The sequence below is a fragment of the Hibiscus syriacus genome, unplaced genomic scaffold (genome assembly GCF_006381635.1).
Source record: "Hibiscus syriacus cultivar Baekdansim isolate YM2019G1 unplaced genomic scaffold, ASM638163v2 tig00110890_pilon, whole genome shotgun sequence".
Lineage (NCBI taxonomy): Eukaryota > Viridiplantae > Streptophyta > Magnoliopsida > Malvales > Malvaceae > Hibiscus > Hibiscus syriacus.
Genome location: NW_024062900.1, coordinates 118,669 through 143,948, shown reverse-complemented (window position 1 = coordinate 143,948; position 25,280 = coordinate 118,669). Strand labels below are relative to the sequence as shown.

Here is a 25,280-nt window from a genome sequence, read left to right as displayed (position 1 = left end):
TTCTGGACCTATGGACAGTTGCCGAGGTTCTTTATGACCTCTGGATAGGTCATTCGGGACATTTATACGAGCTGTGGTGACAATATAGTGGTGCACAACCTCAATGTACTCACATACCTTAAGTTCTCAAAAGTCTACATGGGCTAATAAAAGATAACATTGAATACAACATATGTGATATATATATATATATGTGTGTGTGTGTTTTATGATAAGAATTATATGATATGAACATAATAAATCATATAAACAAGAGAATAGAAATATGAATGGTAATAATATGATAATGATAGGAAAGAAGATAATTATATGCATGTATGGATTTGATATATGTTTGGGTATGATGTGATAGCAATAATTATTCATGCATGATTACAAGTTATAGTTTACATTATATGTTTATTGCCTCACTAAGTCATAGACTTAATGTGTGATTGTTTCACACGTAGGTTATAGAAGCGAGAAGAGAAGCGAAGAAGAGCAAGACAAGTCAGCATCTCCCTTACAAAATTTCAGATCAGAAGATAGATGATTAAAAGATGTAGGGTTAATTTGAATATAGTTGGCATGTACTAATTGATTGAGTGGAATATGCTCTGATTGATTTTGGTCAATTTATGTAAATAAACCATTTTTATTTTAATGAAAGTTTTAAATTTTCTCTGAATTTATTCAAGAGTCAAAGTTTGAAAAGTCAATGTGACACCTCAGACTCGTATTCGAGTCGAGTACGGGTTGGGGTGTTACAAACAATCTCCCACTTGAAGATTGATTTTAATCTGTCTTCACACCTCGATCGATGCAGCGATATTTCTAGTCTTGTTATTCTAGCATGCCAACTGAAGCTGAACAGAACTTCAGTTTGTCCGTAATTACTGTCTTTGTCAACATGTCTGCTGGATTTTGAGCTCCACTAATCTTTTCAAGTTTCAAAATCCCATCTTCCAGAAGAGACCGGATAAAGTGATATCGCAATTGTATGTACTTCGTCCTGGATTGAAAAGTCGTATTCTTTTCTAGATGGATAGCACTTTGACTATCGCAATACAAGACATTGTTTTCTTGTTTCTTGCTTAACTCTTCCAAGAAACTTTGGAGTCAAACCATCTCCTTGCTGGCTTCCGTAACAGCAACATATTATGCTTCAGTTGTGGAGAGAGCAACTATCTTCTATAGTTGAGAAACCCAACATATTTTAGGTTTTGACTGAGAGAGGTGGAGATTGAGAAAGCATGATGGCCTAAGCAAGAGTACACACTCTCCTCCAAGAGAAAGCAAGAAATAGGGCTTGATGAAAAGGCTTTCTTCCGGGTTCCCATTGTTGGTTTTGCTTATACAAAGAGAGAGCATTGGATGTTATCGACGGAGTTGACAGTCTCAGCTAATTTGTAAGCTGTCGAAAATACGGAAGAGAATACCGATAACACGAGTAATGAGGCATTTGCGCATAAATAATTTAGTTTCTGCAGTTACTAGCACAAAAGGCGTGTTCATATCCTGCTGTCTAGCATTCCATATTCTTTGGTGGATCTTTCAATCTTTACATTTCCTTAAGCTAATTCCGGACCTCTTATTCCCGCTTCTATCGTAAAAGAGTATCCGTTGGATGTTGTGTTTATTATATAAGGCGGGAGATTGGTAAAAAGGGTGGTGAAATGGTTGCTACCGCTGGAATGGTTGCAGCCGCTGCTGTCGGTACTGCTGGAATGGCTTCACTTGCTGTACAAGTTACAGAGTGTTATAGGTCAGTTCTATTAGAAGATATTAGTATTACATTGCATAACCTCTTTTATTTCTTCAAAGTCCCTCTTTATCCATTTCCCCTCATCCAAAGGTGTTCATTTTGCACTTTAAGACCTGGGAAATCAATCAGCCATCGCTCTATAGCCATAGCATCTTGATCATCATAAAATTATATATACCTCATACATGTAATTTATATCCTTGTATATATATATAGTTTCTAAGTCACGTGCTTTGCACGTGTATATACGAGTTTAATTGTTTTTATGTAATTAATTATATATTTTAAGTAATATATCATTTAAAGATATAAAATGATCCTCTATTTATATAATATTGTATTTTATTTCTTGTAATATAAAAATAATTAAAACAATTTATGCTAAGTTATTTTTATCTATGAATAGTTCATATTACCATGAATGTGCAATTCAAAATTAAGGTGAAATGTAATTTAATATTTATCGGATTTTATCTATTTAAAGTTATAGTTAATTTTAGATTCAAATAGGCTTAATGCCCAAATAAATGCCTAAACTATACATTTTGTGTCAAATAAGTGTCTATAATTTTTTTGGCCCATCTGAGTGCATAACATGACAAATGTTAGCACTTTAAGTGTCTAGCCCGTCAAAGACGTTAGTTTTTCCCGTTAAATGACACATATCACAACTAATATTTTTAATTTTTTTATATAAAATTAAAAAAAATTAAATTATATATATTTTTAAAAGAAAACATATAAATTTTGAAATAACCCCTAAATTTTGAAAACATTCATTTCAACCCCTAAACCCAAGCCGAACGTCGCACTTTGTCGTCGAATAAGCTCCACCCGACCTCTCCTCCCCCTGCGACCAAAACCCCTATGCAATCGTGACGGTTGACGACCGATCAACGACAAACTGACATTTTAAATCTTGCAAACCCTAGGATGAAATCGCAATCCCACACGATTTCGATGGTAAATCAACAACAACTACGGTGACATATAACTAGGATGATGGCAATGACTATGTCGGCGGCGGTAGTCGTGGTCGGAGAGGGCGGCGACGGTGGATTAAGGTTAGGATTTGGGATTTTGGGATTTTTTTATAATATAAGAAAAGTTATGGTCTTTTTTTATAAATATAATAATAATTTTTATAAAAAAATAAGTTTCAAAATTATCAGGTGGTGACACGTGTCACTTAACGGAGAAAACTAATGTCATTGACGGCTTGGGCACCTAAAGTTATATCATTTACCTAATGGTCCAAAACAATGTAACCATTTATTTGACACAAAAAATATAGTTTGGGCACTTATTTGGACTTATTTGGACATTAAGCTATTTAAATAATTAAAGTTCTTGTATTCTTTGTGAATGGAGTCGATTAAATTAGAAAAATCGTTTCATGATAGATATCTATAGTATTAAAGTCGGATTAATCAATTAATATATTGAATATTAAAAAAACCTATTTATTAATGTAATTTTTATTAAATTTTAAATATAAAAATTTAGCAATATTAACCATAACTAACCACTAAAAGATATGTACATAAAAACCCACGCAAAAAAATAATGTCATGGGCATCTAAACATTATTATAGAATCATTTTGATAGAAAAACTTCATTATTATAACATTTTATTTTTCATAAAATAAAACGATTCAACAAATAAAACCTTTAATATAATAAAAAGGGAATTTGTCGAAGGAAAAAAGAAAAAAAGGAAACAGTCTCACGAAAGATAAAAAGAAGTTAAAATATACTTTATGTGTAGTGTGGGAGAAGTCAACGATACGATTAAAAATTAATTGACTCTTATTCCCATATGTAATTCCCATATGTAATGGGGTAAGGGGGAAGTAGGATAGTGGGTTGTGCCCCAACGTCAGGTTGAGAGTAATTTCCGTAGAAGACCTCCAAATTATGAAATGTCTTCCGTGAATCTCGATCCCACGACCCCAAAATTAAGAGCCTTGTGCTCTACCAACTGAACTGTATGGTCATTTCATTAGAAGTCAACGATACGATTGAACCTAACAATTACGGCTATCGTAACAATTAGTCACCATCTTGTCAGTTTTCTTGGCTCTCATTTGCTTTCTCCTCCTATACTGCTTGAAAAAACGATGGGTCTCCAAAGAGTTTCCCGGTTATCGGGATGATGGCGGAGCTTCTCCTCAACGTTCATCAGACCCACGATTGGTGCACGGAGACCCTGGAGAGATGTAAGGGAACTTTTGTTTTTGCAGGCCCTTAGTTTTCCAACATGAACATGATGTACACCTGCGACCCTGCCAACATTCACTACATAATGAGTTCCAATTTCATTAACTTCCTCAAAGGACCAGAATACAAGAAGATATTCGATATTTTGGGAGATGGGATTTTCAATGCAGACATGAATTCCTGTAAAAACCAGAGGATAACCATTCAACGATTCATCAAACACCAGCTGCTCCACAAGTTCTTGTTGAGGACCACTCGGGCCAAGGTTGAAAAGGGGCTGATTCCAGTCCTTGATCATGTTGCTAAACATGATTTGGTGGTCAATTTGGAAGATGTTTTCCAAGGGTTCACTCTTGATTCTGTATGCATCTTGGTTGCCGGCTATGAACCTGGACGTCTCTCCCTTGAATCCCCTCAAGTTCGTTTCTCCGAGGCCGTGGATGATGTCGAGAAACGGGTTTTTAATCGGCATGTCAGGCCGGGGAGTTTTGTTAAGTTACAGAAGTGGTTGAACATGGGACATGAACAGAAATATAGAAAGGCATGGGAAGTTCTTGACGATATAGTAGCTACATATACATGCCGGAAAAGAAGATAAATGAACAAGGTGAACGATGAAGACGGAGTTGATCTATTAACATCATACTTAACCGAAGAGAAATCGACAGGTTCCAAATGTGATGATAAGTTCTTAAGAGATACCATTTTGAACATGATGGTTGCGGGGACGGACACAACTAGCTCTGCTATCACTTGGTTCATCTGGCTGGTTTCGAGGCATCCGATAGTCGAGAACAAGATCATAGAAGAGCTCGAATCGAGAATTCCCAAAAACGAAACCGGAAAAAGGCGGTTGTTAGAAGTCAAGGAGGTGAAGGATTTGGTTTACCTACATGCAAAATTGTGCGAGGCACTAAGGTTGTATCCACCCGTTCCCTTCAATCACAAGGAACCTCTAAAACCAGACGTGCTTCCGAGCGGGCATCCGGTCCATTCGAAGATGAAAATCTTGATTAATTCGTATTCGATGGGGGAGGATGAAGTCGGCGTGGGGAGAAGATTGCTTGGAATTCAAGCCTGAAAGATGGATTGACGAGCAAGGAGGGATTAAGCATGAGCCATCATCGTACAAGTTCTCGTGTTTCGGTGCAGGGCCGAGGATATGTTTAGGGAAGGAGATGGCATTTATTCAGATGAATGGGACAAACTCCGGTTGTTCCGTCCATATCTGTTATCCTGCACACCAAGAATGGACCGATGACTAGGGATCTCCGCTAGATGGGACTAAACCAATTTCATGCAGCGATTCGGTGGTAAAAAGAATGTTCTTTTTAGGTGACAATTTTTTTTTATCAATCTAGGTAGGTATAATGTATGACATTTTTAAAGATAACTCTTAATTATTTAACATTGAATGCTCATACCTCTAATATTTCTAGTGGTCGAACCCGAGACCTCAAAGAATAACACGATTAAATAGTTAAGTTTAATGTTCATGTTTTTTATTATTTTTTTAGAATAATAATAAATAAACAAAAGAATTGATTATGCTTATTGCTTAAGTCATTATCCAGCTCCCACCCTTCTATCTTTTGTCCGCTCTTCTTATATGGATGTTGTAATTTTTGTTGGTAAATATATATAATACGACAAAACACGACCTTAACAATATTTATAACAATAAATTAAAGAAAATAACTAAAATGTATACATGTAAACGTATACAGATTAATTTCTAGTTTACTTAAAATGTTATAAAAATACTGGAAATTTTAAATAGGGCAAATTTAATCATTGGTAGGAAATTTTGTATGCATCTCTTTGATGTTTGAAATGAACGTAAAACTGTAACCAAAAAAAAAACGAACGTAAAACCATTAATAGATAAATTTTGGTTACATAAAGGTTTTTAATAACATTTTTATTAAACTACATATTAAACAGTATATATTTAAACTTAATAGTATGATGAGATTCATTTATTTATCTAGTGATTAAGTATATTAATGTTGTCTCAGCTTACGTGAATTTTAATTTTTAACATTTATTATAAAATATAAAAAAAATAAGTCGGATCCATTTAACCGCGTGTAGAATCAACTTTAAAAAAGAGAAGAAAAAAAATTAGTTGAATAAGGTAAAACTCATTTTTAATTATTTTATTTTCAAAAAATACAATTACTGAACCAATTAATGGACCTATGGATCTGATTTTCACAACAAAAAAGTGAAAATCAAACTTTGGGCCTATGGACAGAAAGCAAACATAGGAAGCCCAGTAGCAGCAGCACTCTGAAACGTGTTATGCTTATACTAAATAGGGTTTCCAGTAGAAACTAGAAAGTAGAAAGAAATCAGAAAAACACTTGAAAGGGAGAGAGGAGGAGAAAGAAGAGAGGTTTTGGTTCACTTGGCTTGGTTTTAAAGTTTTAGATCATTACTGAATCATAAATCATGCACGCCCCAGTTCTCGTTCTAAGTACGTTCTTTTTTCTTTTATGGCATTTCAATCTCATATGCTCCCTTAAAGATTCAAAAAGTTCCTAAAAATCGTTGGTATATGCAGAGGATTCATTGAAGCGGGAGTCTGGGACCAAGGTTCAACATGCTAATATCCAAGCCTCTAAGGTGATTTCCTTCATTCTTTTTTTTAATCTTTTATTCCTATGTTGCGTTTACTTACTTTGCTTCAATCTGAAATGAAATTGAGAAATACGTTGTTTAAACTAAACAAAAAAAATGTGTAAACCCACACTTAAAATTTTCGAGTAATCGATATGATTTCCTTTTTGTTGTTGCTGTAGTTGTCTGTAAATGTTCGCTGACCAAAGAAACTTTTCAGGCCGTTGCTGACATTATTCGAACAACCTTGGGTCCTCGATCCATGTTGAAAATGCTTCTTGATGCTGCTGGAGGTATCCCTTTTGTGCCCCTTCTATTTGTTTTTGTTCCTGTTATGTTTGACACAATTTTAACATAATTCCATTTCCTTTGCTTCTGTTTTTGGATTTCCCACAAACATTCTTTTAGACCCTTTAAAAGGACTCTGCTTGATCACAATTAATAAAATTCAATCATGAATTTTGGTTTGGTTTTTACCTACCAGGTATTGTTGTTACTAATGATGGAAATTCAATTCTACGTGAGTTAGATCTTGCACATCCTGCCGCCAAGGTATGATAGTTTACCCTGCTTCTCTATTTCATAATGCTTCTTTTCCTATTATCGGTCTTATTTTCATTCTTGCTTATCTGATTTAATTGGTCATTGCAGTCTATGATTGAATTAAGCCGAACACAAGATGAAGAAGTTGGAGATGGAACAACATCCGTCATTGTTCTTGGTATTTCCTTGTACAGCTCAGTTTGGTTTGTGTGCTATGTCGACTTTTTTTTTCTGCGTATCTTAGTTTGTATTGCTATGTTATTCTTATCTACATGTTTTTGAGAGCTAGATCCCAATGGATTTTAATGAGATTAGCTTAACAGTTGGAATCAGACATTTCTTGAATGATGTTTTTTACTTCCTGTTCACGCTCTCATCCTATTTTATTTTTTTGATGGTATAACTGACATCACATGTTAAGATGACATTACATTTTGTGCTTATACTTGGTGTATCTTTGGCTGTAGCTGGTGAGATGCTTCATGTTGCAGAAGCCTTTATCGAAAAAAATTATCATCCAACAGTAATTTGTCGAGGTAATATAACTTAAAAGTGCTGCTAGATTCTTAGCTTCTGCTTTTGAATCATAATTTGGCATTTGATGAAGAGCCATTTCATTTGCAGCATACAATAAGGCTTTAGAGGATGCTATTGCTGTGCTTGACAAGATTGCAATGTCTATTGATGTGAAAGACCGTATGTTTCTCTTGGAAATCTTTTCATAACAAAATTTCTATCTGTTTCTGCATTTGTGTAGGTGGTATTTGCATATTTAATTTCTTTGGCATGCTTCACATCATAAAATGTGGATCCAAATAGCAGGTTCAACAGTGTTAGGGCTTGTGAAGAGTTGTATAGGGACAAAGTTCACTAGCCAATTCGGCGATCTTATTGCTGTGAGTGGCTTCTTTCTTATGGGGCTTTTTTTTCTTGCTTATTTTGATTTTGATTACTGTGATAATTTGCATAGACCATTATGCTAACATATGACCTATGGTTAAAATGGCCGTATATGACCATTCTGATACTTCATTATTTACCAGTTTATTAAAATATGAATAAAAAATTATTGTTCATATTTAATTCCAAAAGGTTAACAATACGTTGTTCAACATGAACAAAAAACAAATGAAATGCATATGTTTGTTAATTGTTACTAAATGAAATGCATTCAGTGATTGAAACTGTCTGAAACAATATCCCTACTAAAACAGCAGGAGGGGCACAGGCTAGCTTGTGCAGTGGCCTTTTTACATATCACATCTGGATAAATGAAAATTGATGTTCCTCAACTCACTCGGTTTCTTATTGTATATTGCCTTCAGTTTTGCTGCAACATAGTTCAGAATCTATCACTTTAGCAATCATTTATGTTCTGTGCACAGCACTTTCTCACTTTTCATAATAATTTTATTTTATTCAAAATAGAAGTGTTAAAAATGAAGTTTAAAACTTTGTATCATGCTTTTTTTATCTACTTAATTGTTTAACTTCCAGGATTTGGCAATTGATGCAACTACAACTGTCGGAGTTGATCTTGGCCAAGGGCTCCGAGAAGTTGATATTAAAAAGTACATTAAAGTAGAGAAAGTACCTGGTGGACAATTGGAAGATTCTAAGGTCCTCAAGGGAGTGATGATCAATAAAGATGTAGTTGCACCTGGGAAAATGAAAAGAAAGATAGTCAATCCACGTATTATTCTTCTTGATTGTCCCCTCGAGTATAAGAAAGGAGAGAACCAAACAAATGCAGAGTTGGTTAGGGAAGAAGATTGGGAAGTCCTGTTGAAAATGGAAGAAGAATACATTGAGAACCTTTGCATGCAGATTCTGAAATTCAAACCAGACCTGGTTATTACAGAAAAAGGACTTAGTGATTTGGCATGCCATTATCTGAGTAAGGCTGGTGTAAGTGCAATTAGGAGGGTGAGAAAGACGGACAACAATAGAATCGCAAAGGCATCTGGAGCTGTTATTGTGAATCGTCCTGATGAATTGCAGGAATCTGATGTTGGTATTGGAGCAGGGTTGTTTGAGGTTAAAAAAATTGGGGATGAGTTCTTTGCATTCATTGTTGATTGCAAAGATCCGAAAGCCTGTACAATTCTTCTAAGAGGTGCTAGTAAGGATCTCCTGAATGAAGTGGAAAGAAATTTGCAGGTAACTGATTTGCTCTTTAATTTCTGTTAAATGGAATCAAGCTCTGAAGTTTGTTTCTTTTCCTATTCTGGTCAAAGTTCTGAGACAAGTTTCAATTACAGGATGCCATGTCTGTGGCAAGAAACATCATCAAGAATCCAAAACTTGTTCCTGGTGGTGGTGCATCAGAATTAACAGTGTCTGCCACTTTGAAGCAGAAGAGTTCATCTGTTGAAGGCATAGAAAAGGTGAGCATTAATGCCAAGCCTTTTGAGTTACATGATTTGAATATGACAACTTATCTGGATATTTGAATATACATACAACCCTGTTAGATTTTTTAAAATGTTTTTTTATTTTCACTGGATATGTAACAGTGGCCATATGAAGCTGCTGCAATTGCTTTTGAAGCTATACCACGTACTTTGGCACAGAATTGTGGAGTTAATGTGATTCGAACCATGACTGCTCTGCAAGGGAAGGTATGATTATGAATGTTTCTAGAGTACGGTTTATGTTTTGAAAATGACATTATCGTTATCCCTTCTGTTTCTCGTTTTCTCAACATGTGATTTAAAGCATGCAAATGGTGAAAATGCATGGACTGGCATAGATGGGAACACTGGTGCTATTGCTGACATGAAAGAGAGCAAGGTATGCTTTTTTCCTTAATTGACTGCACTATTGGCCTTTAATCCGCCCCCCCACAAATAATTTCACTTTTCTAACTGAAGTTTTCATTGTTGCAATTTTCATCCCAAACTATGATTTGTCAAACAATTATGTCCCATCTTTCAAAATGTTAACTGAAAGCCATGTAAGACATCTACAACTTAATTGATGACAAAATATGAGTAGGTAAAGTGATGATATCAAAATATGAAGGTATAAGTAGTGCATTGTTTAAAAACAAAGGCAACTGAAGGTTGGATGATTTGAGAATGAGAAATAATCATTCTTTTAGATTGTAGTGACATCTGCATGACATCCTATTGGCCTTTGATTTAATTAACATCGCTTGTGTTCCATTCTCATTTCATTATAATTAGTTATAGGAAAAGTGCATATAATTTGATATTCTCAACTTTCTTTTCTCAATGATCATATTTGAATGTAGTGAGTAATAATGTAAATGTTGCTTGGTTTTTTGGTCAGATATGGGATGCATACAATGTAAAGGCACAAACTTTCAAGACTGCCATAGAAGCGGCTTGCATGCTTCTAAGGATCGACGACATAGTAAGCGGGATTAAGAAGAAGCAGGCTCCTGGAGCCGGACAAGCTCCAAAACCCAAGGTTGAGACCGAAGCAGATGCAGATGGTGAGCAAATTTTGCCCGACTGATTGATGTTACTGGTATTTCCAGATAGAATTTGGAGCTGTAGGGGATTTTGTTGCGAGCATTCCATTTGCTGTTATGTTATAATCTGTGTTTTGTACCGAATATTGTTGGATTAAATATCAACTATTACCAAGTTTTAAAACCATCTTTTTGACTTGAAGTTAATTAGAGAATGATCAAAGTATCTTAGTTTAGGCTTAATACACATTTTAGTGTTTAATTTATACCTTAAAATTTGATTTTGTGCTTACATTTTTTTTGTTCACAATAGGTGTAACATTTTCAATGTACTTTGGGTGCTTGGATAGTAAAGGTAGTTAATTTGGTTATCTGACATGTATATAAAATTTTAAAAATTATTTTATTTTTAAAAAAAACTTAATATTATAATTAAAAAATCCTTCAAATTTTAAATCTTCCTTTGTCGATCGGCTATCGTTGGTCTATGGCTGTTATTATTGACACCATCAGAATCGTTTCGTCGTCTAGACCAAAATTTAGTCCCTAGTGTGAAATTACACCAATCGTCTTAAAAAGCATTGCAAAGGGTCATCGAATTTCTAGGTTTATCGTTGCTATTTTTTGGTGATTTCGGCGGTATGGCGGACAGTACGTTACACGACTGTCACATTTAGGTTCCTCATCCTGCTCCGAACAAAATCCGACCGGTGGTGACCTTTTACCGTTGGAGGTGGGAGGGAGAGGGATGACGCGGAGGTTGATTCTTTAAAAAATTTCTTTTTTTTTAAGTAATATTTTTATTTTTAAAAAATTAAAAGAAAAATAACGGTAGACACCTAAAAGTGTAATAGAGAAAACGTCATGCATCTATTATTAACAAAAAATTCTTTAAGCATATTTTGAGGTATAATTTAAGCACTAAAAAGTATATGAAGCACTTGATTTATAAAGTATAATCAATATTATTATAAAGGATGCATTTTTAAGATAATATTATATGATCTCTGATAGCGTAAAATTTTGGAATAATATTAACTTAGGTAATGTAATATTTTCATAGAAATGCAATATTTATACAAAAATGTTGCGTTTTAGACAATTTATTCCTTAGATGTATTATTTTATTAACTCCATAAAAATTGAAATAAATTAGATTATAAGTGTATAAATTTTAATTATAAAAAGATACAAATATGGATATTAAATTATATTTTATTTTAAGTTTAAAATAGTTAATTCTAGATGAGACAGGTCCGATCTTTTGGTACAGAGTTGTTTGAAATATTATTAGTGCAGAGACAGACCAAATAATTTAACAACAATTATTTGTCAAACCCTCTTGTGAAGTGGTTAAGTGGAAAGGTTTTAAATTAATGCTGTGACCCTATTTGTCGCAGCTACAGCCGAAAGCAGTTTGCAAAAGGAAGAAAAAGATTGGTTAACATAGAAGACAGACCTAGAGTTTTTTCAGTATTTGATTGCTCCATTGAATAGCTAACTCTGATTCAAAACTTGGGCTTCAGCTCTCGCCATCGGATCATCCTTCATCTCTGTTTCTTCCTCTTTCTCCCCTTGTCGTTCCTCCGCCAATTTCTTCCTATGCAATTCCTCGGCGGCACGCATTGCGGCCTGGTTCTCTGCCTGAATCCGCTGCATTTCTTCTTCTTGTTGTTGCCGCTCAAACCATGTGTCCGCATCTGCCCAAACTGCATTTTGTACAAAAGGAGGGGTTAACCTAAGAGCAGACATTTCAAGAAAACAAAAAAAGGGATTGACCGTGTACTTGCATCAGAGCCAAAACAACGTGTCCTATGACATCCAGACTAAGGGGTGAGAGTCAAATTCAGTAGGTATCTGTCTGGCACAAAGACGCTCAATTTTTGTTCAAGTTTTTCCATTGATTTGGAGGACCCTTCCCCAATAATAAGCACGCCAAGAAAACATACTAGAGTCTCAAGGCACATGAACTTATCAAACCAATCAGGAGGAACTTCTCATTCAAAACAAATTTCTCATCTTTCAAGACCCGGATTATATTCAAATAAACCCAACATCCCTTTCAGAACTTCTTCAGTTAAATCCTAAGTTTCCAAAACAAAATCCTATCCGTTCCAATCCAGAGGCAAAGATAACTTTTCAATCACATACAAAGATAACTTTTCAATCACATACAAAGATAAGTAAGTCGAGATAAAAGAAGGAAAAACTAAGGGATCAAAGGACATACTAGGTTGAGCGGCCCAGCCCTGCTCACCACCCTTGATCCGCTCAGGGAGGGCGTAATTGACCGTAAGAACGCGACCATAGAGCTCAGCCCCATCCATGTTGTCCATGGCAGCAGCGGCGTCCTCTTTCTCCAAGAAGGTAACGAAGCCAAAGGAGCGGTGCTTCTGAGTGGCCTGATCTAATGGGGTCTTGACGTCCTTTATGTCTCCAAAAGGGATGAAAGCCGCATGGAGGATTGCTTCATTCACTTCCTCCGCTAGCCCTCCCACGTACAACGTGTTCTTCTGCACTGCTTGTTGTGCCATTGTTTTTCAATTTCTTCCTTCTTCCTCTATTGTTTTTTTTTTCTTTTTTGTTTGCCACAAAGTGAAGGAGGTAGACTAAAATGAGAAATAGTTTTGTGATAGAGAAAGGGATCTCCGGCAGCGGAATCTCGCAAGCGGCCGCCTTCGAGCCAGACGATAATTTTAGGAGCAGGAAAAAAGAAAAGGTATTCGTAATTTTGATTGTAATGTTTAGGGTTTGTATTTTAGGTTTAAGTCCAGCGATTAAACGGCGCCGTTTTTATATAGAAAAGGCTAGTCTCTTTTAGGGAAAATTCACCAAATTTGTAGGATGCTATTACTTTAATCACTAAAAATAATCTTTCCGATTGAATGACCTAATTTGTAGTGTGCTATCAATTCAGTCATCATTATTAGACAAAAATTATTTTAATCACTATTGTCAAATCTATTAACGATGTATAATTCTAACAAGACAATAATACATGTTTTCATCTAATATATTGTAAAATAAAAAGGGTAAAGTACACAAATGTTTCCCAGACTATAGTGCTACATTTTATTGAGTCTTCTAACTATTAAAAATTACAAAAATATTTATCCAACTATAGGGCGTTGCTTTGTTGAGTCTTCGACTTACAAAATATTCACTCGACTATACATATGTTCCGAAATCGTAATTTTCTATTAAAAAATTTATGGCCATATGAGTTGGACGTTAACCCAATGATTGGACATGAGAAGATTTGATCCTATAACAATTTGAGTTATATTTTATGGATCGACTCTCCATTCTGTCGTCAAGTCAATGTTTGAAACATTATTCTATAGAACAATCCTTAAAAGCAACTACGATATCAATAAACATCAATAAAATATAATTTTATCAATTCTCAATCATCGTGTTAACTTCCAAGCTTAGAAATATGTCAATTTTTTTTAACAGCAAATGACTAGTTTGATACATATGAATAGTCAATAAATAATTTTGTAATTTTTAATAGTCAACTCAACAAAATATCACCCTATAGCCGAGAGACTATTTGTATACTTTACCCAATAAAAAATAAATTTTTAACTCTAAGATTCAAAATCAAATTAAGTCTTTTAGAGCATAATCCCAGCGTATGACTGCAACACCCAACTAAATTGGTTTGTTGAATGTTTGAAACAAATGGTTTTAGGTTGAATTAGTGTTAAAGCTAATCACAATGATCTAATAACATTACAGTTGATTAATGCTAAGTGGTTATGACATTAATTGATATATCTTAATTATAACAACAATTAATATATATATGTATTGATCAATTGAACTTAACAATTGAAGAGATGATTGTTATCTTTAGAGATCTCTCGTTCAAGCACAATGTTTATAAGGATGTTTAAACGTTTATTCCCGAATGATTGAGAATCTTTCAAATAGATACTACCTTATAATTATTTGAGACTTAAAATTTAAAGTCTATTATTAAAATTCAAGAAAATTGAGTTGAGATTAATAATTTATCTTTAAATTTTAATAATTTACTAAAATCCCATAATCATTAAAAAATTTAAAAAATATATAAATTTATTAGTTTCGTGAATAGAATCGGTTAATTAGTCTTAAAACTTAAAATTTTCAAATGATATTACAATTAATCAATTTCTTTATAGATAATTGGATCAAAATATAACCAAAAAAATCAAACGTACTTTAATAGATAATTTGATAAAATTAACCAAACTTTTCAAGTTAAGTTGAACAGAAAATGGATGTAGTAATCGATATCCTTCTGAAATCCTCATCAAGAATTATCAATTAAGAACTAAAATAATTGAGTGAGATTATCCTGTAATGTGTTATAAAATTTATAATAAGAATAAGAGATTAACGAAAGAGACCTTTAACCTCCCACGGCTGAATGATGCTCCAAGTATTACCTGTCATCTTGTTTTCCAGGAAAGTGGTGCGAATACACGATGGAAAAGACGATCTTCCAAGCTCTTATTTTGCATAAACTCGTATACCAGAAGACGCTGGATCCCTCGTTCTCCATCGACGGCGCAATATCCAATGAGTTTAACGAGATTCGGGTGTTCAACGACACCGAGAAATTGAACCTCCGTCACCCATTGCTTTCGTGTTTCAACTCCGGTGCCGATCTTTGGCCCTTGCTTCCACTAGACTTGTCCTTCAAATAGTGAAAACACTTCATTGCAGGATGTTTAAAAGAGTTCAAACAAAACACAATTCTCCTCCCACTGCAAAAACAAACCTTTAACCTTACTATTTTTATTATTTAAGAATTGAAATTCAGATGAGTCGGTTTTCGAAGTATACATGCAAGTTGAAAACCATAAAGAAAACACCATAACTGGGTTGACCCTTTACTATTTTCAAGGTCTCCTTCAATGGAGAAAGGGAAACAGAGCTGTGTTGGGGGATAGGGAGAGGGAGGGTATTACGGTGAAGGTGAGGCTGGGGAAAAGAGTCGAGGGTAATTTTGGTATTTTATTTTATTTATTGATTTTTATTTATTTAGATAAAAAATAAAAACTAATAGATTACGTTAAGTGTTCTGATTGATCCGTGATTTTTTAACTGGGCTAACGATTTATAATTGAAGGGACAAAACATAAAAAAATATTTTAAGAGGTAAGTTGATAAAAGGTATAATTAAAGAAAAATATGCATTCAAGTATTTTTCAACCAAAAATCATCCTAACAATTAAATATTACCTATCAATCACTTTTTTTTCTTTCAAATATTACCGATTTAATATATTTTTGATAAAGCACAAATTATGAGAAGCACCTTTGTAGGTTTTGTCCGAACTGGCGTCATGGGAGAAAAGAACGAATCACAATCCGCGCCTATCCGAGCTGGCGTCATAGTTGTAAAACATGGATCATGAAGCACACCTTTGCTGGGAATCAAACATGTGGCGGAAAGCGCGGATCATAATCCGCGCCTTACATTTAAATCACAACTCTCCCGCCTTAAATACTGTCCAACCCCCCCCCCGGTCCTCTCCCTTATAAATACCCTCTCATCCAACACTCTACCACACAAAAAAACACTCTATTTCTTCCTTATATATATTGTTCTATCAAGTTTTAAGTAAATATATTTATCGTTTTTAGAAGCTAAAATTTTCATTATATTATAATTATTTAATATTTTATTATTTTATTATATTTTATTGTGTTAATTTTTTTATTACTTTTGTAGCTATAAAATGACAGGTGCGTTGCTACGTTTAGATGAGAATCATATTTCGAGTCATTTTTTCGACACGATAATAATTTTAAATTCTGTTATTTTATTCTATGGATGTGTTACATTGTCATCCGTCTCTCATCAACAAAATATAGTTGCTACTACTGTTGTTGCTAATAATGATGATGATGAGAGTGAGAGGAAGAGCAACTTATACGAAGAAATCCTCATCGAAATAGACAAACACCGCCCTGTGGAACATATTTAAGACGCAGACATTAATAGACTTATTTTTATTTATTTTGTTTCTTAATGTTTTTATTTAATTATAAACTTTTTATTTTTTTGTTTCTTAATGTTTTTATTTAATTATGAACTTTTATTTTTTTGTTTCTTAATGTTTTTATTATTTAATTATGGATTATTTTATTTATTGTGTTTCTTAATGTTTTTATTATTTAATTGTTTAAATTGTAACAATTGTATTTAATGTTTCTATTTAATCATTTTTATTATTTAATTTGTAATGTTTTTATTTAATTTTCACTTGAGTAGCACATTAGTTAAAAGTAAACGAAAATGAAATACCACAAACTGAGGCTTCATAAAACTCACCATCATTGATTGATGAGTTAAATCCGTAATCACCAACATTAGGCATATTCGTAAATTTTGGCTCGTACATTGCGCCATAGTCAGCTTCATACATGTGTGCTGGAGGTTCTGTGTGTACCGTATTTGTGGGAACTTCATTTACATCTTCATCATCAGAGCCCATGTTGAACTGCGATGATTCTGGCTCAGCACCATCCTCTGTGATACCGATATTTGGGTCAAACAAGCTGGTAGTTGAATGATTTACCCTTGAACTTGAAGGCATCGTGTCGTACGGGTTCCCCTTGAACTTGAAGCTAGTAGTTGAGTGTTGTGTCACAAGCATCTCCATATTGAGGTCGAAGAAGCTCGCATTTGAATGCCTCCCCTTGGAACTTGTAGGCATCGTGTCAAATGGGTACTGAATAGATTGTTGTATCGAGGGCATCTCCATATTTAGTTCAAAGAAATTGGAAGATGAATGCATTCCCCTTGAACTGGAAGCGATGTTGTCATACAGATTGTTCGTGGAGCCACCTCGGTGGAGATCGTAACAAGTTGCTGATGAATGTCTCCCTATTGAACTTGATGGAATGGTACCAGGATGTGGATTTCCCATTAACAAGTTAAAATCTTTACACATTTCTTGAGTTGGGCAGTCAACTTGATGAACTTGTTGAACCAACCCATAGTGGGAGCATAATGACATACCACGAACCACACACTTCAACAAATGTAGCATACATTTGTGTGTCAACGTATGGATTTTGATTCTGAGCATCAACCATCATAGCAACATCGTCATCGTTGAAGAGTTCGAACGTTGTATAAATTAATAGAAATAGTGCAGTTGGAAATCTGTACTAAAGTGAGGACAATCTTCTAGTTCTTCCAACCTGAACCTTTCTTGAAATTTTAGTGATCAGCTCCCCAAGAGTGATGTTTCTCTTGAAGGATATTCTGACTGAATAATTTGATGCAAAGAAAACTCCGATTTGATCTTCCCGAATTTCTCCATCATAGTAAACAATAGTTGAAATACGCCTCATTTTTGAGAGCTTGAGAGCTTGAAAGATTGAGAGTCTTATATCTGCAAAAATAATAGTTGAAATACACCTAATTAAATAAATAATATACGAATTAAAATATAAATTAATGCTAAAAAATAAAAAAATCATAATAATTTAAATAACACAATTTAATATTGTTACCGTATTGGCAAAATGTCTCGAGATATGATTCCTCCTTCCATTTTATGACCGCAAAAATAATACAAAATAATTAGTACAATAAAATGTGTTCAAATAATTAAATATAAAAATAATAAAAAATAATTTTACATTTTAAAAACTATAACAAAATCTACTTAGCTTGATATAAGGAAGAATGTGAAAGTAATTTTGGTGTGGTTTGATATTTGCATTCGGGAGTATTTATAGGGGGTATTTAAATAACATAATTTAATATTGTCACTGTATCGACAAAATATCTCGAGATATGATTCCGCCTTCTATTTTATAACCTCAAAAAATAATACTAAATAATTAATATAATAAAATTTGGTTAAATAATTAAATATAAAATAAATATAATATAATAAAAAATAATTTTACCTTCTAAAAACTATAACAAAATATACTTAGCTTGATAGAATGAAGAATGTGAAAGTAATTTTGGTGTGGTTTGATGTTTGCATTCGGGGGTATTTATATGAGAGGGGGATGGATGAATAACCGATAGAGTTAAGGTTCATGTAATAATGGAGTACGCAACAATTCAAAATGAATAATGGAAGAGCGTCTCATGATTCGCACATTCCTTGCACGTGTCAGATTTTCCAGCGAAGGTGCGCTTCATGATACGTGCTTTTCCACCATGGTGCCAGCTCGAACAAAATTCCGTGAAGGCTAGCCTCATGGTCCGCGTTTTGTCAAAAAGGATTTTTGATCGATAATATTTGGAGAAAGAGTGTTTGATAAATAATATTTTATAATATTTGGAGAAAGAGTGTTTGACAAATAATGTTTCATTGTTAGGGTGCTATTTAGGTAAAATTGCCTTTTTTTTTTTTTTTTGAAGAGTATGTCTATGTAGTATGTAGCGGTACTTATCCTTTGTTTCTTTTTGTTGTTTTGTGCTAACACTTATTGGACAATTCTCTAAACAAACATAACCAATCATATAAGTCAAATTGTTCAAAAATTTGTCAGCAAAAATAGTAGTCCGAATTCTCAATCTAAATTAAACTACCCATAACTTTTGGAAAAACACTCCATTAATTAAAGCAAATTATTAATGGTTTCTCCTTAATTAACTTGTTAACTAAATTTAGTTTCTTTTTTATAAAACACGTAAATCAAGTCCCCATGAGTTAAAAACAAAAGGTTTAATTCGACATTCAGAATAAAACGCGACACGGCGAGTAAACTCGCCGTTCGGGGCCCCACCTTTTTTGTTTTATCATTTGGGAAAATTTCCAGATAAGGTGGTGGACAGCAAATTATTACCGTAACCCCATCTTTTAATTTCCTTGAAAGCGCCCAAAAAAGCAAACTTGACGGAGGTGAAAATTGATCAGAACAAGCTAAATTTGGTAAGATATTATTTTAGTTTTATATATTCAATTTATTTTTTAAAAACTTTTTAATATTTATTGTAATTTGTGTATCATATATACACATTTAGGAAGATAATGAATACCTAGAGTCTGTTTGTTTTCCTTTAATTGGGTTTTCAAAAAGTATTTTTATTAATTTTCAGTGTTTGGTTGACGAAAAACAGATGATTAATGTAATTTATTTTCTTAATCAATTAAATTTTCTTCATATTTTCTAAAAAATGAGTTACGGTCTGGTTTTCGATAAGTTATAACTTTTTACTTTAAAGTATAAACACTCAAAACATTAGTATTTTATATATCTAATATTAATATATTATTTTATTATCATTTCAGTAAAAATATTAATTATTAAATTAAATTAAATTATTATAATATATAATATTATACTTTTAATTTAGTAATTATAATAAATTATTAATAAAATTAAATATTATTAATTATTTTATAAAAATAATATTATTAAATTATTAAATATTTAAAATATACTCATTAAAATATAATATAGTATTTTTATTTTAATATTATAATTTTAAATATTTTAATAACTATTTTTAGTAAGTAACTAATACAATTAATAATATATTATTTTTATTTTAATAAATAAATAATATAATTTATAATAACTTTATTTTAATAAAATATAATTATCTTAATATTTTTATTTTTAAAATTGTAGATATAATATTTTAATAATAATATTGAGATAAATAATATTAAATAAATCATTCTAATATTTAAAACAATAATATTATTTTTAATAAATAATATTATTTATTATATTTGATATTTATAACAAATAATTTCTAAAATATTTACCAACCAATTAAAAATGATTTACACAATCATCCAAACACCGTAAATGATTTTCAAAAAATATAATTCATTTTTTAAAAATCTATTTTATGTGAAACAAACGGACTCTTAGCACTCACACTTCTTTGTTATTGTTTTTCCAATGCTTATAGGGCTTATAATAATATTAAGATGTGACTCCTTATAAAATTATAAATTTATCCGATCATATAACATTATCGATATTGTTCGATGAATAATAATATATAAAATTTATTTATTATTTATTTTATTTTTTATAGGAAAGAAAGGATAAACATCATTTTCCAACACATCACGTCCTCGATCAATAATAAATATTTATTATTAACTCTAATTAATTATTTAACTTTTCATAGAGAGTACACAATAATACTAATAGTACCAAAGTAAAACGAAATCAATATATATATATATATATATATGTTTTTAGTAGCATTTTGTAATTCTGCCTCTCCCACCACGTCTTCTCACTGTACAAGGGCCTTGCAATCGTTTAATCATTATTCAATGTCCTTCGAGGAGACCACTAAACAATTTATTACATACAAAGCATAACGTAAGTATTCTGTGTTTATGTCTTGAACTTTTACATAATATTTTGTTTAGAAAAACAAAAAAAAATTACTCATATAAATTATTCATTATTTATTTTTCAAATGTATTTTAAAATTTATATTTAAAGATTTGTGATTCTACCTTTTATTTTGTTTCTGCATGCTACATGCAGACTATTCCTTCCTATGGCTTGAAATGCTAGGAGTTTTTTTTTACTCCAAAAGATTATGTAAAATTGGTTTCTAGGTAAGTACCAGGTTCATAGCACCAAACCATTACCATATAAATAAAACTAGCAATTGACATTTAATAATTTAATTTATTGACTTTATGCATGGAAGACAAGTCTTTCAATCTTTTGTCATGTAAGGTAACTCCTGTTCTCTTTTTTTTCCCTTTAATTTTGGCAGATAATCTCTCTGCAAACAACATACTCAACCATCGATCCAATTGAACTCAGAATTCACTGAAGAAATCAGCTGTTTCTCTTCTTCTTTTTATTTTTGTAAGTTATGTCAGATTTGAGAGAAAGGGTTGATTTGGTTTGCTGATTGCCCGATTCTGGTTTTCTCATTTTGTGCAGATAGATAAGAAAAACAAAAGTTATTATGTATAACAGTAATCATAGTATTACGGATGTCGAGACTGATGATGTTGAAAGCGAAGTTGGGGAGAGTACTTACAGTAGACCTCTTTTGATTAAGAGAGTGAACGTCACATCCCAGATCGCTCTCGTCGGCGCCAAAATTTGCCCCGTCGAGAGCCTTGATTACGAGTAAGCAACCCCTGCATTTCTTCATTTAAATTTCTAATGATTTGATGAAGAATGGAATTGTAATCATGTTACAAATGTCCTAGCTTCCTAGTCGTATAGAGCATTAGTCTTGATAACTGAGGCGTTGTCTCATGTATCTGGTGTGTATAACAGGATTCCAGAAAATGAATTAGTCAATGAGGATTGGCGGTTGAGGAGGAAGATCCAAGTATTTCAGTATGTTCTGCTAAAGTGGGCATTTGCACTTATTATAGGCGTAAGCACTGGCTTAGTTGGCATCTTTAACAATATAGCAGTTGAGAATATTGCCGGGTTCAAGCTGCTGCTCACCACAGAGCTCATGCTGAAGCACAGGTAAGCCTGCTATTCTATTGCCTGCAACATTTTAAGGCATCTTGCCTTAGCCGAATTTGTTGAGGGCACGAAGCGCACTACAGGCATAGAATCCTTATTTTTGTGTGTCTTGTACTTCTTAAGTGGATTTACATGACAGCTCCATGTGATAACTCGGACATAATTAATAATGATTCACTGCAGATATTACAAGGCTTTTATGACATATGCCGGCTGCAATTTAGGTCTTGCAACATTAGCTGCGGCCCTTTGTGCTTTTATTGCTCCGGCAGCGGCAGGTTCCGGTATTCCTGAAGTGAAAGCATACCTCAATGGTGTGGATGCATATTCAATACTGGCTCCTAGTACTCTTTTTGTAAAGGTGAATGGCCTTCTTAGTGTTAACCAATATTTACGAAGGTTCTATTGCCTGATATCTACTTCTGAAACCGGTTTACCCTATTTGCATCTCTTTCCTTACAAAAATTGGTATGGGAAAGCCAGGGCATACCGCTTTTATGTATTGTCTGATGATTGGAACTGCTTTTCCGGTTGCAAACGTACATTTTGATTGTCTTATTTTCTATCTGGCAGATTTTTGGTTCAATTTTTGGTGTAGCTGCTGGATTTGTTGTTGGCAAAGAAGGGCCTATGGTTCACACAGGTTCTTGCATAGCTTCTTTAATTGGGCAAGGAGGTTCCCGTAAATATGGTTTGACATGGAGATGGCTTCGATATTTCAAAAATGATCGCGACCGGAGAGACTTGATAACTTGTGGAGCTGCTGCTGGTGTGGCTGCTGCTTTTCGTGCTCCGGTTGGTGGTGTCCTCTTTGCTCTTGAAGAGGCAGCTTCATGGTACCCTCCCCACCACCCCACACCCTTTTTTGTCGTAAAAAATGGGGTTTCGTGTTACAGCCCCCACTTTTTTTCTTCTTTATTTTCCCTTTTCCCTTGCTTTGACTTGCAGACTCCATTAATTGCTGCTAGATTTTTATGCATGGCTTGTCAGATAGTCCTCCATATTTACTAGAAAAATTCTTCTCCATACTATTGAGGCCGTAACCTTTTTGTTTTATTTGTTCTATGGAAAGTCTTGAAACACCTCATTCTACTAAAGGAGGTGAAAAAGCATGATAGTGTGATAATTTTGCATATTGTTTGGTAGTCTGGTATGGGACAGTATGTGCAGGTGCAAACCCAGAAAGTGTTTAAGTTTAACTATAACGATGATCGAAATGGTGTTTGAATTTTTTTTTCGGTTGCTTGTCGACAGGTGGAGGAGTGCTCTTCTTTGGAGAACCTTTTTCACGACGGCGGTAGTTGCTATAGTTTTAAGAGGCTTCATAGATTTCTGCTCTACTGGAAGTTGTGGGTTGTTTGGGCAAGGAGGACTGATTATGTATGATATTAGTGCAGCCAAAGTTGTATATAGTGTTCCAGATATACTGGCTGTGATACTTCTAGGGGTTATTGGAGGCCTCCTTGGAAGCCTATATAACTATCTAGTGGATAAGGTTCTTCGCACCTACAGCATCATTAATGAGTATGTAACACATTCAATCATGGATCTTGGAATTTTCATTTATGTAGGTGAGAGATCTTGTTATCGTTAGTAACACAACCGTGTCGATGATATTGTGAATTATCACCGACAAAACTCGTGCAGATAGCAGTTTTTATCCATGTTTTCATCTGATGATAAATCCTACAGCTTAGTGGTTCCCTTGTTTCTGTAGAAAAGGAGCTGTTGTCAAGATCGTACTTGTTATTATGATCTCCCTGTTGACATCGATCTGCTCTTACGGCTTGCCGTGGTTAGCTACGTGCGTCCCCTGCCCCGACAATGTATCTACAAGTTGCCCCAACACTGATGTGTCTGGCAACTACAAGAGCTTCCAATGCCCACCTGGTCATTACAATGACCTGGCCTCTTTGTTTCTAAACACAAACGACGACGCTATTCGCAACCTATTGAGTACCAATACCGCGAAAGAATTCCATATTTCTTCTCTTCTAATCTTCTTTGGTGCTGTTTACTTCCTTGGCATAATCACTTATGGCATAGCTGTCCCCTCTGGGCTCTTCATCCCTGTCATATTGGCCGGATCTTGCTACGGCCGTCTCGTTGGTAGGCTATTTGAGCCGGTATCTAAACTTGATAATGGTCTCTTTTCCCTCCTTGGTGCTGCTTCTTTTCTTGGTGGTACTATGAGAATGACAGTTTCCCTGTGTGTTATACTGCTTGAGCTCACTAACGATTTATTGGTGCTTCCACTAATCATGCTGGTGCTCCTTATCTCAAAAACCATGGGTGACATGTTCAACCAGGGCGTCTACGACCAAATTGTAAAACTAAAAGGGTTGCCGTACATTAAGGCCCATCCGGAACATTACATGAAACATTTAGTCGCCCGGGATGTTGTTACCGGTCCTTTGATCACCTTTTCTAGTGTTGAGATGGTCGGAAACATAATACATGCTTTGAGAAGCACAGGGCACAATGGGTTCCCCGTGATTGATGAACCACCTTTTTCAGATGCTCCTGAGTTGTGTGGGCTTGTTCTAAGATCTCATCTGCTTGTTTTGCTGAAGGGAAAGTTTTTTTCAAGGGATAAGGTACTGGCACGAAATGAGACTTTACGTAATATTGCTGAATTAGACTTTGCCAAGGGAGGGTCAGGAAAGGGACTCAAACTAGAGGATCTCGACATTAAAGAGGAAGAAATGGATATGCATGTTGATCTCCATCCTATCGTGAATACATCACCGTATGCAGTCGCCGAGACCATGTCACTGGCAAAAGCGGCTGTTCTCTTCCGTGAACTTGGTCTTCGGCACATGTGTGTTGTACCAAAGAGTCGAGGGGTAAGTCTCTCTTGCTCAATCTTTGTTATATTTGTGTGTGAGCGTGGTATTTATACAGGCAACTTTGTATTAACTATTTAGTTGTATGTGTGCTAAATGCAGAGGCCTCCAGTAGTCGGGATTTTGACACGGCATGACTTCCTGCCGGAGCATATTCTGGGACTGTACCCCCACGTCAGATACCGGAAGTGATGATTCCAATGAGTCTATATTGGTGGATTAATGTTACCAAGTTGATGTTTGGCCTACTTGCTGGAAAAGAAACCTAAATTTTGATGATTGTGAACAGTTTGGTTTATTTCCCCCCCCCCCTATAGTTTGTGTGAATGCAAAGTTGTTTGTGGCAGCGATTGAACTTCGGTTCCAAGGAAATATACTGTTTTTTTCTTTTTTCCTAAAGAAATGATCGCGATC

At 34.1% G+C, this 25,280-nt stretch overlaps 3 protein-coding genes and 1 pseudogene across 4 annotated transcripts; 3 read left to right on the top strand and 1 right to left on the bottom strand.

Moving 5' to 3' along the window:
* The first annotated feature begins 1,655 nt into the window (after positions 1-1,655).
* On the top strand, positions 1,656-5,253 carry LOC120144901 (annotated as a pseudogene).
* A 1,166-nt stretch (positions 5,254-6,419) lies between these two features.
* LOC120144531 (T-complex protein 1 subunit gamma-like) lies at positions 6,420-10,771 on the top strand. Its single transcript, XM_039158569.1, has 13 exons — positions 6,420-6,444; positions 6,532-6,593; positions 6,808-6,880; positions 7,072-7,139; positions 7,239-7,308; positions 7,598-7,666; positions 7,755-7,826; positions 7,953-8,026; positions 8,628-9,290; positions 9,392-9,517; positions 9,647-9,751; positions 9,849-9,923; positions 10,425-10,771. Exons 1-13 carry the CDS (start codon positions 6,420-6,422, stop codon positions 10,611-10,613), a joined length of 1,671 nt encoding a protein of 556 aa, XP_039014500.1. The 3' UTR covers positions 10,614-10,771.
* A 1,158-nt stretch (positions 10,772-11,929) lies between these two features.
* On the bottom strand, positions 11,930-13,305 carry LOC120144918 (peptidyl-prolyl cis-trans isomerase E-like). Its single transcript, XM_039158871.1, has 2 exons — positions 12,800-13,305; positions 11,930-12,278 (listed from the first exon to the last, which is right to left on the bottom strand). The coding sequence occupies exons 1-2, from the start codon at positions 13,101-13,103 to the stop codon at positions 12,067-12,069; spliced, it is 516 nt and encodes a 171-aa protein (XP_039014802.1). The 5' UTR covers positions 13,104-13,305; the 3' UTR covers positions 11,930-12,066.
* Positions 13,306-19,432: 6,127 nt separating this feature from the next.
* Positions 19,433-25,156, top strand: LOC120144816 (chloride channel protein CLC-c-like). Of its 2 annotated transcripts, none has more exons than XM_039158778.1 (8): positions 19,433-19,475; positions 21,475-21,666; positions 21,820-22,020; positions 22,204-22,381; positions 22,594-22,856; positions 23,275-23,544; positions 23,738-24,866; positions 24,969-25,156. In XM_039158778.1, the coding sequence occupies exons 2-8, from the start codon at positions 21,500-21,502 to the stop codon at positions 25,056-25,058; spliced, it is 2,298 nt and encodes a 765-aa protein (XP_039014709.1). In that variant the 5' UTR covers positions 19,433-19,475; positions 21,475-21,499; the 3' UTR covers positions 25,059-25,156. The 2 variants fall into 2 exon arrangements, with proteins under 2 accessions (XP_039014709.1, XP_039014708.1); XM_039158777.1 differs by lacking the exon at positions 19,433-19,475 and adding an exon at positions 21,307-21,396.
* Positions 25,157-25,280: the final 124 nt, after the last annotated feature.